Source organism: Mizuhopecten yessoensis, unplaced genomic scaffold (genome assembly GCF_002113885.1).
Source record: "Mizuhopecten yessoensis strain PY_sf001 unplaced genomic scaffold, ASM211388v2 scaffold11175, whole genome shotgun sequence".
Lineage (NCBI taxonomy): Eukaryota > Metazoa > Mollusca > Bivalvia > Pectinida > Pectinidae > Mizuhopecten > Mizuhopecten yessoensis.
Window position 1 is genome coordinate 733706 of NW_018408917.1, and position 17842 is coordinate 751547.

Here is a 17842-nt window from a genome sequence, read left to right on the forward strand (position 1 = left end):
TGAATTGGTTATATGTAAGATATGTGAGAAAACAAGTAAAGATATTGTGTTGCATTTTATATTAGAATGTCCAGGCTTATACGTAAGCCGTGATAAAATGATGGATGGTGTTGTAAATGCTATAGAAGTATTGTCATATGTACAGTTGTCAGAACTAAGCATTGAAGACCAGTGCAGCTTTTTACTTGGCGATCATTCACATGTATACTTGACTGATATAGAGTGGGAAACACTAATGATAAATATGGCTGGAAATATCAAAGGAATGGTATGTGAGATGGAGAGTTTTCTATAATTAACCTATTGATGTATATATAAGTGTAAACGTATATATGTAAAAGATGTATGAGGAATAGGTATTGTAGTGAACATTTTGTATTATGAATTATATTATGCAGTTATATGAATGTCCAATGCGTCATTATTTCATGCATTTACTTCTCAAAACGATGTTTATATATAAATTAAGACACATTTTGTAAAGCTGTTTTGACATATAAAATCTCCTAAAGGAGGAAATAAAGAATGTCTGTCTGTCTGTCTGTCTGTAACCTTCCGTATCCCACTTAATGTTATCGTAACCTTCTGTATCCCACTACACGTTATCGTAACCTTCCGTATCCCACTCCACGTTATCGTAACCTTCTGTATCCCACTACATGTTATCGTAACCTTCTGTATCCCACTACACGTTATCGTAACCTTCCGTATCCCACTACACGTTATCGTAATCTTCCGTATCCCACTACACGTTATCGTAACCTTCCGTATCCCGCCACACGTGATCGTAACCTTCTGTTTCCCACTACACGTCATCGTAAACTTCCGTATCCCGCCACACGTTATCGTAACGTTCCATATCCCACTATACATCATCGTAACCTTCTGTATCCCACTACACGTTATCGTAACCTTCAATATCCCAATACACGTTATCGTAACCTTCCGTATCCCACTAAACGTTATCGTAACGTTCCATATCCCACTACACGTTATCGTAACCCTCCGTATCCCACTACACGTTATCGTAACCTTATGTATCCCACTACATGTTATCGTAACCTTCCGTATCCCACTATACGTTATCGTAACCTTTCGTATCCCCCTACACGTTATCGTAACCTTCCGTATCCCATTACATGTTATCGTAACCTTCCGTATCCCACTACATGTTATCGTAACCTTCCGTATCCCACTATACGTTATCGTAACCTTTCGTATACCACTACACGTTATCGTAACCTTCTGTATCCCACTACATGTTATCGTAACCTTCTGTATCCCACTACACGTCATCGAAACCTTTTGTATCCCACTACACGTCATCGTAACCTTCTGTATCCCACTACACGTTATCGTAACCTTCTGTATCCCACTATACGTTATCGTAACCTTTCGTATCCCACTACACGTTATCGTAACCTTCTGTATCCCACTACACGTCATCGTAACCTTCTGTATCCCACCACACGTTATCGTAACCTTCTGTATCCCACTTCACGTCATCGTAACCTTCTATATCCATCCACACGTTATCGTAACCTTCCGTATCCTACAACACGTTTTAGTAACCTTCTGTATCCCACTACACGTTATCGTAACCTTCCATATCCCACTACATGTTATCGTAAACTGCTGTATCCCACTACACGTCATCGTAACCTTTTGTATCCCACTACACGTCATCGTAACCTTCCGTATCCCACTACACGTTATCGTAACCTTCCATATCCCACTACATGTTATCGTAACCTTCCGTATCCCACTACACGTTATCGTAACCTTCCGTATCCCACTTCACGTTATCGTAACCTTTTGTATCCCGCTACACGTTATCGTAACCTTCTTTATCCCACTACACGTGCACGTTATCGTAACCTTCCGTATCCCACTACACGTTATCGTAACCTTCTTTATACCACTACACGTGCACGTTATCGTAACCTTCCGTATACCACTACACGTTATCGTAACCTTCAATATCCCAATACACGTTATCGTACCCTTCCGTATCCCACTACACGTTATCGTAACCTTCGTATCCCACTACACGTTATTGTAACCTTCTGTATTCCACTACACGTTATCGTAACCTTCCGTATTTCACTACACGTTATCGTAACCTTCTGTTATCCACTACACGTTATTGTAACCTTCTGTATCCCACTACACGTTATCGTAACCTTCCGTATCCCACTACACGTTGTCGTAACCTTCTGTAATCCACTACACGTTATCGTAACCTTCCAAATCTATTTACAAGTTATTGTAACCTTCTGTATCCAACTACACGTTATCGTAACATTCTGTATCCAACTACACGTTATCGTAAAATTTCGTATCCCACTACACGTAATCGTAACCTTTTGTATCCCACTTCACATGATTGTAACCTTCCGTATCCCACTAAACTTTATCGTACCCTTCCGTATCCCACTAAACCCGTATCCCACTTAATGTTATCGTAACCTTCTGTATCCAACTAAACGTTATCGTAACATTCTGTTTCCAACTACACGTTATCGTAAAATTTCGTATCCCACTACACGTAATCGTAACCTTCTGTATCCAACTTCACGTTATCTAACCTTCCGTATCCCACTACAAGTTATCGTAACCTTCCGTACCCTACTACACGTTATCGTAACCCTCCATATCCCCACGTTATCGTAAAATTTCGTATCCCACTACACGTTATTGTAACCTTCCAAATCTATTTACAAGTTATTGTCACCTTCTGTATCCAACTACACGTTATCGTAAAATTTCGTATCCCACTACACGTTATCGTATTATTGTAACATTCTGTATCCAACTACACGTTATCGTAAAATTTCGTATCCCACTACACGTAATCGTAACCTTTTGTACCCCACTTCACATGATTGTACCCTTCCGTATCCCACTTCACGTTATCGTAACCTTCCGTATCCCACTTCACGCTTAGTAACCAACCGTATCCCACTACACGTTATTGTAACATTCTGTATCCAACTTCACGTTATCGTAACCTTCTGTATCCCACTACACGTTATAGTAACTTTCCGTATCCCGCTACACGTTATCGTAACCTTCCGTATCCCACTTCACGTTATCGTAACCTTCCGTATCCCACTACACGCTAATCTACACGTCATCGAAACCTTTTGTATCCCACTACACGTCATCGTAACCTTCTGTATCCCACTACACGTTATCGTAACCTTCGTATCCCACTACACGTTATTGTAACCTTCTATATTCCCCTACACGTTATCGTAACCTTCCGTATTCCACTACACGTTATCGTAACCTTCTGTTATCCACTACACGTTATTGTAACCTTCTGTATCCCACTACACGTTATCGTAACCTTCCGTATCCCACTTCACGTTATCGTAACCTTCCGTATCCCACTACACGTTGTCGTAACCTCCACTCCACGTTATCGTAACCTTCCGTATTTCCAAATCTATCTACAAGTTATTGTAACCTTCCGTATCTCACTACACGTTATCGTAACATTCTGTATCCAACTACACGTTATCGTAACATTCTGTATCCCACTTCACATGATCGTAACCTTCCGTATCCCACTAAACGTTATCGTAACCTTCCGTATCCCACTTCACGTTATCGTAACCTTCCGTATCCCACTTCACGTTTTAGTAACCTACCGTATCCCACTACACGTTATTGTAACATTCTGTATCCAACTTCACGTTATCGTAACTTTCCGTATCCCGCTACACGTTATCGTAACCTTCCGTATCCCACTCCACGTTATCGTAACCTTCCGTATCCCAATACACGATATCGTAACCTTCCGTATCCCACTACACGTTATGGTAACCACTCCACGTTATCGTAACCCTCCATATCCCACTACACGGTATCGTAACCTTCCGTATACCATCCATATCCCACTACACTTTATCTTAACCTTCCGTATCCCACTACACGTTATCGTAACCTTCCGTATCCCACTACACGTTATCGTAACCTTCCGTATCCCACTACACGTTATCGTAACCTTCGGTATCCAACTACACGTTGTCGTAACCTTCTGTATCCCACTACACGTTATCGTAACCTTCCGTATCCCACTACATGTTATCGTAACCTTCCGTATCCCACTACACGTTATCGTAACCTTCCGTATCCCACTACACGTTATCGTAACCTTCCGTACTCTACTACACGTTAAAATAACCTTCCATATCCCACTACACGTTATAGTAACCTTCCGTATCCCACTCCACGTTATCGTAACCCTCCATATCCCACTACACGGTATCGTAACCTTCCGTATCCCACTACACGTTATCGCAACCTTCCGTACTCTACTACACGTTATCGTAAACTTCCATATCCCACTACACGTTATAGTAACCTTCAGTCTCCCACTACACGTTATTGTAACCTTCTGTATCCCGCTACACGTTATAGTAACCTTCCATATCCCACTACACGTTATCGTAATCTTCTGTATCCCACTACACGTTATCGTAACCTTCCGTTTCCTACTACACGTTATCGTAACCTTCCGTATCCCACTACACGTCATCGTAACCTTCCGTATCCCACTACACGTTATCGCAACCTTCCGTACTCTACTACACGTTATCGTAAACTTCCATATCCCACTACACGTTATAGTAACCTTCCGTCTCCCACTACACGTTATTGTAACATTCTGTATCCCACTACACGTTATAGTAACCTTCCGTATCCCACTCCACGTTATCGTAACCCTCCATATCCCACTACACGTTATCGTAACCTTCCGTATCCTACTACACGTTATCGTACCCTTCCGTATCCCACTACACGTTATCGTAACCTTCCGTACTCTACTACACGTTATCGTAAACTTCCATATCCCACTACACGTTATAGTAACCTTCCGTCTCCCACTACACGTTATTGTAACCTTCTGTATCCCACTACACGTTATAGTAACCTTCCATATCCCACTACACGTTATCGTAATCTTCTGTATCCCATTACACGTTATCGTAATCTTCTGTATCCCACTACACGTTATATAACCTTCCGTATCCCACTACACGTTATAGTAACCTTTCGTATCCCACTACACGTTATAGTAACCTTCCGTATCCCACTACACGTTATCGCAATCTTCTGTATCCCACTACCCGTTATCGTAACCTTCCGTATCCAACTACACGTTATCGTAACCTTGTGTATCCCCCTACATGTTATCGTAACCTTCCGTATCCCACTACAAGTTATCGTGAGTTAAGTCTTAACATACATTTACGTGTAACGGTTCTTCATCCATGTGTAAGAAATTGAAATGTGGAGAGTATTGACCCGTATCCCACTACACGTCATCGTAACCTTCCGTATCCCACTACACGTTATAGTAACCTTCAGTATCCCACTACACGTTATCGTAACCTTCTGTATCCCACTACACGTTATCGTAACCTTCCGTATCCATCTACACGTTATCGTAACCTTGTGTATCCCACTACATGTTATCGTAACCTTCCGTATCCCACTACACGTTATCGTGAGTTAAGTCTTAACATACATTTACATGTAACGGTTCTTCATCCATGTGTAAGAAATTGAAATGTGGAGAGTATTGACAGAGTAGGTACGTTTTGTGTCATACACTGAAGCTAATAGATTCACATAGACACGTACAAATGTTTACATCAATGACGCTATGGTGGTAAAACGCTGATAAATTGTCGTTTACCTGTATCACGGCGTCTAGCATAGGGTCATTGATGTGTCGGGTGTGCAATACATAACTTTACAAAAACACACCAACTTACTATTGCATGGCGAATATGACGAGTTTGCGAATGTATAAAAAAACATAAAAATCTGAATTCGAATGAAGGAAACAAGTTGTAGCGTTTGATATATTTTGTAAATTACGTTGTACATGTTCAACTCCAGTATCTCAACTCAAACCTCCAGACATCCTTGTGGTTTACCAGAAAATATGAATATTTCAGACTTTTCTATGTCTCCCTCGCGTATCCAAAGACTGACTTCGTTGCGTCAAGCTTTTTATATTAACCCTCCATCTAGATTATTCAAATCGCCTTTCGTCCGTAGTCAGTCAGTCGTCAGCCCTTCATTGGTTTCTTGTAATTCCGTTTTTTTTTATTAAGCAATACTGTAACAGGCGAATCTTTATTATTTCGTAAGTTGTTTCACTTGGTCCTTACTAATGCATATTTAGTTTTCAGACTGAACTGTTGGAAAGATGACTAAAGGGCGGCCATTTTGAATGTTGACTGTTAAAGGTTGTTATCGTCATTTCTCTCAAAGACCGACCTTTCTCAAATTTCGCAAGAGGGTTGGTTTCTCCCGATATAAGACATAGATGTATGGCGACCATCATGGTTAATTATTTTGTTCTTTCTGTCCCCTTAGTTTGCATACTCATCCGTTTATTAGTGTACTTCTATTTATTATTAACTCGCCTATTCGGAGAATAGAAGGGGGAGGTTGTTGAAGTCAGGTCGGCGTCCTACATAAGTTTCAAGTTTTTGAGCAGGTTTTTCCTGACCGTGTTAGATCATCACAGTCAAAAAGGCTGATGACTATTATAAGGTTGAGGTATTTATGAGTAGGCTAAGCAATGTTCTGAGCCCTTTTCTTCATATTTCATAAACTTGAGGCGTAATGATACACCTGTGTTACTAGAAAGATATGTCGATACGTTCATTTGATGACTAATCAGGACACGCTATATATGCTTGCGTTTTTGTGGTGATCTAAGTCGGTGTCACCCTATCGTTTTCGGTAAATTTCTCGTCTAGGTTTCGGTTTTGGTTTTTAAAGAAAAGTTTACGATAATGACTTTACATGGTGTGTCAGAAACTTGTGAAGATAACATCACACAAAAGTCGAATCAATTGCTGGTTTTCACGAACGATTAGGACTTAGTAGTCGGTCATATGTTTCAATAGGCAAAGATATTAGTTATGTACATTGTAATAATCCATTGCTTACAATTGTCAGACTTTATGGCATTTTGGCGATATAATGTATCGAGTTGCATTCCGATTCGGTACTGTCCTACATATAAATCACAAGAACTTAAAAATAGTTTGAAAATATTACGTGAAGTGTTAACCATAGTGAGTTTACAAGTCTATTTTACCACTGAATGTATTTATTAAACATAAAAAGTAAAGTTGCAACCTAACAAATTAAAAAGTATTGAGTACACGTGTTCCCATAGCACAACCAGTGCAATATTCGCGTGAGGTTCCGATGACAAGCACGATATGCACCCCCACAATTTATCTGATGAAGGTGACAGAGTACAGGCCGTACTTGTTAGCGAAACGTCACACATAAACATTACTGGCTGTGCTAAATGAACCTGTATTCAATCCTTCCTTCCCAATCTAAAGAAAAGGTTCAGAAACAAGTTAACAAGGAAATCCCTGAGGCAGTATATATCTGTTTATTTCAAGATCTAAATTTAGTTACAATTTTGGCAAGTGCTTGTGAGACGATCCCGTTTCAGAGATGTGAGTATATCCAATGACGGCCAAAAGGTGCGAAATAGTTTGTATAGGTCCGGGTTACAGGTTGTGATATACACGAATACAGGCAATTGGGGAGGTAAAAGGCCAGAATAACCCCACTGACATATGTGATACGGCCGTTCAGAGGCATCAGAAAAAATAGGATATGCTTAGGGCAGAGGAGGTGTTTCGTTTTGCACACGGCACGCAAATACAGACTATATTACCGATCGCCGGATGTCGGTTTGTCAGTTCAAAAATGGCGGTCGAAGTGTCAACATCAACAAGCTCTTGGTTAGATTCCTCTGGAATTTGGCTTTTCTGTATCAATAAGAAAGTCTACACTGTACAAATGAGAGACTGTCCAAGTATAAAAGTAAAAGTTCGTGTAGGACACGTAGCGCCAGCAAACAAGACTGCTGTTAGACGTTGCATCCTGTTCGCCGACGACGAGTTACTGGAGTCAACATTCGCCAACAAAACGTCACCAGCCTTGCTACTAGTCAACAATTCTTGTAATTTTTAAGGTATTTTTGTTTTTCTTACAAAGTCAAATCCAAGAAAAAACGAAGCGAATTATTGGGAAATATTTTTTTTTTTTTGAAAACCGATGATTTCTTTCAACTACAATCAACTAAAACTTCTCAAATAAACAAATTGGGTCTTCAAACAGTGCAAACAGACACCATGTACATTTGTGCATGTATTGCAATTGTGTTTTATACATATACCTATTTTATGGTGTTCTATGACGAAGTTCTCTTTGTGTGTTATATAATATTTTCCTTTTGTTTTAGTTTGACAAAGATGCAGTCAGTGGTAATTTTAGCATTGGAAGGGAGTCTTGGGCTGTACTAGTATGGTCATTTGCCATTGTTCCAGGAGCAACTTTCCAAGGGAGACCGGATCATATCAATGCTCTAGATCTACCCGGTATGCCTGTTCACAATCTGAACTTTCTAGATCAAGTTCAACAATGTTCATGTCTTGGTGGAGGAAGCATCTTTGTGCAAATTGAAAATAATGCCATTTCAAGAACTGAACTTACTGACTTGGGCAGTGACAGTGATGAGGATGACGACCAAAGTAGTTCGGAACCAAATAGTGATGAGGATGAACATTACACTTCTATGATTCAGATAAGAGGATCAACATACGGGGAACATTACCAGCAAAATTTAAAAGATGTGCAGAGTGCCCTAAGACAATGTCCATTTGTGCCAGTCAGACTTTTGTCAGAAGAAGACAATCCAAAACACAAAAATGCTATAAGTGTTAATGTTACTGTCAATAGCAAGGACCTTAAGCTTGGCTATATAGGTGTAAAAAAGATACCAAAGGTAACAAAGGCTATGAAATCGAGAGAAATAGTGAAGACATCTATGAAGTCCGTCACATCGTGGTACTTCAGAAACATTAGTTCGAGAAAACTGAAGGGATCCATCATTATCTGCAAGAAAGGGAAATGGCTTCCAGATTCAGACAATAATGTTTATAATGCAGATTTGTAAATATTTAATTGTCATATGTAAATGTACATATGTATAAATACAAAAATTACTGTGATGTGTAATTAAATATTTACAAATGCACATGGAATACATAATCATAATAAAGACAACTTTTTTCAAATGACACAGTCGTGCGAGTGGTCAGTCTTGAAAGCAACAATAGTAAGATGCAATGTTTTGTTAATATATATTACCATTCATGCATAATAATACGTACAGGGTGGGCACGTAATCCCTCAGTACCATATATGCAAGTGTGGAATCTTAATCAAACATCAATAAATCTCGTTTAATTGATCAATTCCACACTTCCATATATGGTCACTGAGTGACCACGTGAGAGTTTTAGAGGCATATTACTATTGTTCCTTAATTATATAAATCTTACAATAACAATTTCGAAGAATAATTAACGAAAACCAACGCATTTATTTACATTATATACATTGTGCATGGTATTTAACATGTATTGTATCCTGTCAGTAAGATATTATGGTGTTTTGATCACATCTAATAGCATATACGTTAACTGTCTCTAGATATGCTAATAACATGCATCCATGTGATTCCAAAATTTGTTTCAATTATGTGTTACACAAGCTCAGAATTGAGTTACTAAATGAAGTGTCACAAACCACTGATTTATGGTAAAACTTCCTGAATACGCATTCAGAGCTCCACCCTGCAGTTCTCAGTATTGTAGAAATTGGTAAAGTTTTTGCTGCAAAGGAGGTAGATGCTGAGTGAATGCTGTGTGCATTAAAAGTACTAGTATCAATACCAGAGTCTTTTAGCATTGTCTTTATCCATCTGCTGATGGTGTCCTTCGAAACTCCCAGATATGGTGTTGTATAATTGATGAAGAGTTTAACCTCTTTTCCCCTTAATGTTTTTGTTTTCTCAATTTATGCAGAGAGGTAAGTCACAATACAGAGGTTTTTATCAACAGAGTATCTCTCTAAAACAATTTCAGGTAAATGAAATCCTGGTCTTGTTTGTTTCAAAATGTCTCCAATGCGTAGCTTCACAAGATTGTCGGTGAAGTGAATGTTCTCAATATTCAATAGGTGGAGTGTTTGTACTCGTTGACCGGTAAGCAGCCCCAATAAGGTAGCTGTGGACATGGTTAATACTTTCAAAACTCTGTCAATNAGGAATTTCAAAACACTATTTACATTTGGAGAAAACGGATCACTATGTTGTCCGTCACAAAATGACAGCCATTTTTTGTGATATGTCCTGTATTGTCGTTTCGTGGAATCGCGCCATGATTGTAGGATAATATTGGTTGTATTTGACGAAATTCCCTGGCTTTGGATGGCTTCCCCGATATTCTGAAAGCAGTCAGGTGCAGTTCTCTTAGCAGAGGATGTGTCATTTGTCTGTCTTGTGGCATTACTAGAGTGTCCTTTTTCACAGGTAATAAACGAGGCTCTGCTACCACCAGCCTCAGCAGTCGAGGGAACCAACACTGTGTTGTCCATAGGGGGGCAATTAGTAACAGGTCTTCCTCCACCTTTTTTAGCACTGGTCCCAACAAACTGAAAGGAGGGAAGGCATATGAATATTCATTCCAAATCAATGAGAAAGCATTTATAGAGCCTCGCAATCATTGCATTCATTTAGTTAAAGATTTGCAGAGTAACAAAATTTAAAAGCGACAAACACAATACCAATATGCATTATTCACGTATAATGCATGCAAATGATACTGTACTTACTGCTTCTAACAGAGCCACATGTCTGTTTGATGAAATCACTTGCTTTTGTCCAATATACATTATCTGCATTCATAGCAGGCCACTCATTTGAAGAAGACTGCAAATCCTTGTGCAAGGCAACAAACTCTACTAAGGAACACAACTCTTTCTGGGTCCATACTGGCTGCCGACGTTTCTTTTTCAGTGGGCTTTTATGAGGAGTACCCTTCAGTGGTGAAAAGATAAGAACTCGTCTGTTTCTCTTCTGAGATGTTCCCTATAGAATGAAATAAAAAAAATATTAACTAATAAAAATAATCATGAAACACAAGGGTTTCTGCAATTGAGGACTAAATTAAATTTTGTTTGTTTGTCCTTATCCTACCTACCCAGAAACAAGGCCCCACCCAATTTTTTTTATTCTTGCTTCTCAACAAAATATTTCATTTTCTTGGAAAGGAAATTAAACGTCGATAGGGATCGTTTATCCCCAAGTTCATGATTCTGAATTGTACTCCATAGATTCCAATTGTTTGCCTACCTACCTATACACTAGGAGATACCTTTCTCTTATTCTACTCATTTTGCTCGTAACCATTACGACTTTTAAATGACATTAGCACATGTGTTATAAGATTAACCCATGTGTTATAAGATTAGGGGTGGTAAGTGATTATTACGAGTGGTTCAAACATATTAAGAGTGGTTTTGTGATATTACGAGAAGTTGTGATTACCTGTGGGCACAGAAATCACAAAACCACTCTTAATATGTTTGAACCACTCGTAATAATCACTTACTAAATTTATGCTAAAATAGCTACTATTAAATTCTTTCTTGTACATATGTTATAAATTTCAAATTCAGTTCTGAATGAAAGAAAAGTGAGCAAAAGTGTAGGGAAAAAAGAATGCATATATTGTAAATGTATCTCAAACTTAAACATAAATTCCTCTGAAATCATAGGTTGATCATGAACTTTTCGTATATGGTGAGGGCGCAGACTGGCTAAATGTGGGCACATTCTGGTCATGTTTCAGAGATTTCCTATATGTATGTGACAAATTTTTGTTCAACCAGGGGTATGGACAAGGCACCCCCTTTTCCCTTCGATCTGATTTGAAAATACAGGTTTTTAAATAAGTTCTTACCAATGGAGTAACAAATCCAGGCAATTCTTTTTCTGTTGTGGTGGCTGTTGGACTTTTGAATAGGCATTTTCTGCTATCTCTTGGCTGAGTAAGTACTTGTGGTTTCATTGTAAATTAATCTGTGATCGTATATTTACTACAATGTAAAATAGAATAAAATATTTATTTGAACAGTTTAACATTGAAATTTATAGAAACAAACTACAACTTTACACTGTCAATGCCCATCAGGCTAATAAATAAACGATTTTTACTCATATTATGACCGTGTGATGTTTATTTATTGTTGATCGCTTCAGCGAGGCAAAATCTTAAAAGGGGGTGAAATTTAGACATTTTCAATCCAGTATTGTGGAAAATTAAGAGACGACTTAAGACGACTTTTTATTGTTTTCGATGCCTTGATTATCAAAGAAAGGCATATTAAAAGTTCGTGAAAAAGTCGCTCATGGTTAACGTGTAGTATTCAGGAAAGTAAGGTCACTAATTTCAGAAAATGCCGAAACATTCGACGTCCTAAAAAATGACTTTTTCCTTTTATTCAGTTTAACCATTTTTACATGTTGATTTCACTTTAAGGAAAGGTAAACACGTGTTGTTGACACATATGGTTATGTTTATACAAAAATCACTCACCTGTTATAAATTGTAGACATTGCCATTGGCTAACAAAACATCGATCAATCTGGCAAATCCCATTCATAAAATGGCGTGCGTAGGCGGTTAATCGCATCACGTGACTTATTGATTATTTTGCACACGACACTAACATACACACCTCCTCTGTGCTTAGGGGATAGTACGTTGTTTTGAGTGGCTATACTGGCGATTAGAACATGAAATTTGGGTTTGAACTCGAGACCGATAGGTCGAGAGTTTAAATCAAATTTCATGTTCTAATCGCCAGTATAGACACGAAAAACTACGTACTATCCCCATTCTTACACACCTTAACAAATATACTGCGCTAATATGTTTAGAAACATTGTATTTCCTTGTACAAAAGTACTTTGTGACCTGAACTGGCGACGTGTCATTCTGCAGCGGACTGACCAATCGGAAAGAAGCTTTCAAAAGTCGGTCATTTAGCCCCGCCCATACTGGCGAGAGCTCGATCTGTATGTTGACGAGGCGGAATATTTGGATTGTTCGTGAACGTCCTGTTACCAAAGTTTATACGACACATTCGGATTAATATTGAACAAGTTCTTACATTTCCATGTCAGTATGCATACCAATCGGTGCTTATCGACAAAATCGGTGATTATTTGTATAGATTTTTGAAGAGTTTTGTGTAAATGCATACGACACATGTGAAATGTTTGATTTGATTTCGGATCTAAATAGATGCCTTTACACGGATGGAACGAACGTTTCAGTAATAAATGGAGGTAAGAACAAGGAATGCGTTCTTTTTACTTTTTAATTCATTCAACAAATGCATTTCATCGGTCGTTTCTGTTCTGTTGCCTACTAGCCTTATCAGCGGGATTTCGCTATGAGGCGAGCTTGACGCCATATTGTTTTGGTTAGAAACGGGGCGTGGCTTAAGTGCGATGGGAGGAGCTTAACACGATTGATCATGATTCTATCGCAGATTAGAACATGGTCCGTATCCAATCAAAACGCGCGTTGCAAACGAATCGTGTTAGAATGTACTATATTATTTTGTTAACGAATTGGTAAAGGGATTGCACAAATATGCCCTGAAGTTAGATTGTATGAAGACGCAGGATTGTACATGTCTAGTACCTTTAACCCTTTCATCCCTATGTAGCTTTAACAAGCGTTACCATACATTGAACTGGATAAGTTCATCATGGTCTACAGAGGTGGAAGGGTTAAGTTAAGTGCGAGGTGTTGAATATCACATTAATCAGGTAAAACTATTTTAAAACTGTTTCTGCACAAACAAATTTTCTGGAGAGTTTGTTTGAGGTTATAAGGAAGGAAGTTGTTGATATTTCAAAAGTCTCCGTGACAACCAGCCTCGTTCTGGTATTCAGTTATCGACCTCCACCTCAACCCCGTAATGATCCGACATCGGAAAATCTGTTCCAGGAATATTTTCGACATATAATCGCTGAAAAAAAAAAAAAAAATGTTTTAAAACGACCTTATGTATCCTACTGTAAAAAAGGTCATTGCATTTCTGTCATATTAATGAACAGGCGATTATGGCGGTACGCTTTCCGAAACACACGAGAGAAAATATTACGTCATTTAACATAACATGTTTTATTCTATTTATGGAGTTGGATCTAAGCCAGTTATTGCGTGATTCTTTAGCAAGAATAAAAAATATGCAAAATAACACAACATGTGTTTTTCAAGCTACATGTATCACCAAACAATATATAGTTCAAGAAATGATAATACAAAGAAAAAATAAGGTTTAAAAACCAATGTTAAGTTCACTGTCGCGTTCGGTAGCTGAAGTTTTATTATATTTCTAAGTTGAGATATGTACATTGTCAAGTATACAACTACCCTATCGCGTACAGTAACCGGAGTTTATAAATAGGTAATTATAAATCATACTTCCCTATCGCGTACAATAACCGGAGTTTAAAAATAGGTAAAGTATACAACTATCCTGCTGCATACAATAACCGGAGTTTATAAATAGGTGAATTATACAACTATCCTGTCGAGTACGACAACCGGAGTTTATAAATAGGTAAATCATACAACTATCCTCCCGCGTACAATAGCCGGAGTTTATAAATAGGTAAATTATACAACTATCCTGCCGCGTACAATAACCGGAGTTTATAAATAGGTAAATTATACAAATCCTGCCGGGTACAATAACTGGAGTTTATAAATAAGTAAATTATACAGCTATCCTGCCGTGTACAATAACCGGAGTTCGTGAATAGGTAAATTATACAAATATCCTGCCGCGTACAATAACCGGAGTTTAAAAATAGGTAAATTATACAACTATCCTGACGCGTACAATAACCGGAGTTCATGAATAGGTAAATTATACAACTATCATGTCGCCTACAATAGCTAGAGTTTATGAATAGGTAAAACATACAATTATCCTGTCGCGTATAATAACCGGAGATTATAAATAGATAAATTATACAACTATCCTGCCGCGTTCAATAACCGGAGTTTATAAATAGATAAATTATACAAATATCCTGCCGCGTACAATAACCGGAGTTTATAAATAGATAAATTATACAACTATCCTGCCGCGTACAATAACCGGAGTTCATGAATAGGTAAGTTATACAACTATCCTGCGGCGTACAATAACCGGAGTTTAGAAATAGGTAAATTATACAACTATCCTACGGCGTACAATAACCGGAGTTTATACATAGGTAAATTATACAACTATCCTGAGGCGTACAATAACCGGAGTTTATAAAAATGTAAATTTTACAACTATCCTCCCGCGAACAATAACCGGAGTTTTTAAATAGGGAAAGTATACAACTATCATGTCGCGTACAATAACCGGAGTTTTTAAATAGGTAAAGTATACAACTATCATGTCGCCTACAATAGCTAGAGTTTATGAATAGGTAAAACATACAATTATCCTGTCGCGTATAATAACCGGAGTTTATAAATAGATAAATTATACAACTATCCTGCCGAGTACAATAACCGGAGTTTATGAATAGGTAAAACATACAATTATCCTGTCGCGTATAATAACCGGAGATTATAAATAGATAAATTATACAAATATCCTGCCGCGTACAATAACCGGAGATTATAAAAAGGTAAATTTTACAACTATCCTCCCGCGTACAATAACCGGAGTTTTTAAATAGGTAAAGTATACAACTATCATGTCGCCTACAATAACCGGAGTTTATAAAAAGGTAAATTTTACAACTATCCTCCCGCGTACAATAACCGGAGGTTAAAAATAGGTAAATTATACAAATATCCTGCCGCGTACAATAACCGGAGGTTTTAAATAGGTAAAGTGTACAACTATCCTGCCGCGTACAATAACCGGAGTTTTTAAATAGGTAAAGTATACAACTATCCTGCCGCGTACAATAACAGGAGTTTATAAAAAGGTAAATTTTACAACTATCCTCCTGCGTACAATAACCGGAGTTTTTAAATAGGTAAAGTATACAAATATCCTGTCGCGTACAATAGCTAGAGTTTATAAAATGCTGGTTCTTTTACACAAACAAGATTTGAAATATGTTTGGGTTCAAAACAATTTATTATTAATTTATTATTCCTACCAAACTGGTGTATCTCATTCAAAATACTGAAGTTTATAATTAAGACATGGAAACTATTCAACTGGCCAGCTACGCACAGAAGCTAAAGTTACTAACCATGGGTACGAACTAATATCATATCAAAGGTGACGAAATATGTTTCATGATTTTACAGGAATAACTTACCTTTGCACTGAGAACTGTGCGATTTCGTACTAGTACGTGATCTATCAGGTTATTTTGTTCCCAGTCCGAAACTAGAGGATTCTGAACACAGAAAGTACAACGTCCCACCATAGTGACGTAAGGCGATGTGAATCCCTCTGACAGGAAATGGTTGTAGGAATCTACAAAGTAAAACACGGATTTTATAAAGGTAGGATTTACTAATTGAATTGTGCATTGCATATTTCAACTGGTCGTATATTACTAATATATGCACTTTTCTGAGATTAATGATATACATCTAAGTCTTCCGTTTTCATATTACCCAACTGATCTTATGAAAAATGTTGGTTCGAAATCGTCGATTTTTTCCCCATGGAGACACATACTCGTTACCAAACAAGTATACATTCTAAAATGTTGGCGCTTCCTTATATTAGACACTAATGAACAACTCAACGCCAGATTATTAAACAAATCTCATTGAATGCTTTGTAACTTGCATAGTCAGGTTTAATATATGAATGGAATGCATAGTTGCCTAGCTAGTTGCTGATAAGAAGAAATGTCAGGGAGGTAACTCTTATATATAAATTGATTATCTGTTTTCATAACTGTTTCAATAGCAAAAAGTTTTTACATTACAAAAAAAATCCCATTGAAATAAATGGTTTCATCGCGAAAATAAAAACATTTCCACTGAAAAAAGTACCACTTCCGCTATTTTGTTTGTACAACAGACATTGCTTGCTTTCACTCATTTTACGAATACTTATCTTATTTTGAATAATAATAACAATATTCATCCCACTCGTGAGGGACCTGGTTTTCATTATTAAACTGTAAATATTCCCTACTACGGCCATACACTTGTAAAAGCCCCACATATCACACGTGACCGACCGATATGTAAGAGTTACCCTCGAAGTCGGCAGTGACGTTGAAGGCTGGCACACCGGGACCAGTATTAAGGTCTCCAATGATCAGCGGTTTGCTCGTCGAGAGGGCTGCATTCGTCAGCTGGCGAGAATTTGCGAGATTTTGTTCTGCAAAACTTGAGTACTTCTGTCGTAGATTAGCTGAAGTGAAACAGTGTTTTATTAAACGGTAATATTACGGAATATTTAACTTGGGGATAAAAGCTAAAATTGACTTGACATAAACATCATAATCGTTTTAATATGGGCGGATTGGTTGAGTGGTTAACACTACTGTCTTCCACGCAGGCGGCCGGGGTTCGATCGCCGTAGTCGTCGTACGCATGGAATATTCAGAAAATGTGTTTTAAGTATGAATTGTTCTGAGGGATGTTGCGGTATCTGTGCTGTAGCAGTTAAGGTGGCTCCACACATCGTCATCAGCGTCCATTTTCGTGACGTACTTCCGGAAAAAGTACAGCTCGGACTCAATTATCTTGATCGAAATGTGCATGTACACCGTGTCGTCATTTCCGTATTGCGTATCGGGCATTCAGTGTCGTTGTGCAAATTATAGTTACACCTTGACCGTTTTCGTTTAAACGGTCAAACCGATCGGACCACTGTTGTTCGTTTATTAAATAAGGTCGGACCTAGTAATCTGATGCTGCTTTCAGGCGAG

The 17842-nt window shown here is 38.0% G+C and overlaps 2 protein-coding genes across 2 annotated transcripts in view; both read right to left on the reverse strand.

Moving 5' to 3' along the window:
* Positions 1–10174: 10174 nt before the first annotated feature.
* LOC110440241 lies at positions 10175–12248 on the reverse strand. The gene is made up of 3 exons (XM_021483189.1): positions 11868–12248; positions 10738–10993; positions 10175–10557 (listed from the first exon to the last, which is right to left on the reverse strand). Exons 1-3 carry the CDS (start codon positions 11973–11975, stop codon positions 10538–10540), a joined length of 384 nt encoding a protein of 127 aa, XP_021338864.1. The 5' UTR covers positions 11976–12248; the 3' UTR covers positions 10175–10537.
* Positions 12249–13465: 1217 nt separating this feature from the next.
* LOC110440236 overlaps positions 13466–17842 on the reverse strand; it is a 13699-nt gene continuing 9322 nt past the window's right edge. Inside the window, exons 5-7 of the mRNA XM_021483182.1 lie at positions 17164–17322; positions 16265–16425; positions 13466–13950 (exon numbers count right to left, since the gene is read on the reverse strand). Coding sequence (XP_021338857.1) covers positions 13870–13950; positions 16265–16425; positions 17164–17322 — 401 coding nt within the window. The 3' untranslated portion in view covers positions 13466–13869. The remainder of the gene's footprint in view (positions 13951–16264; positions 16426–17163; positions 17323–17842) is intronic.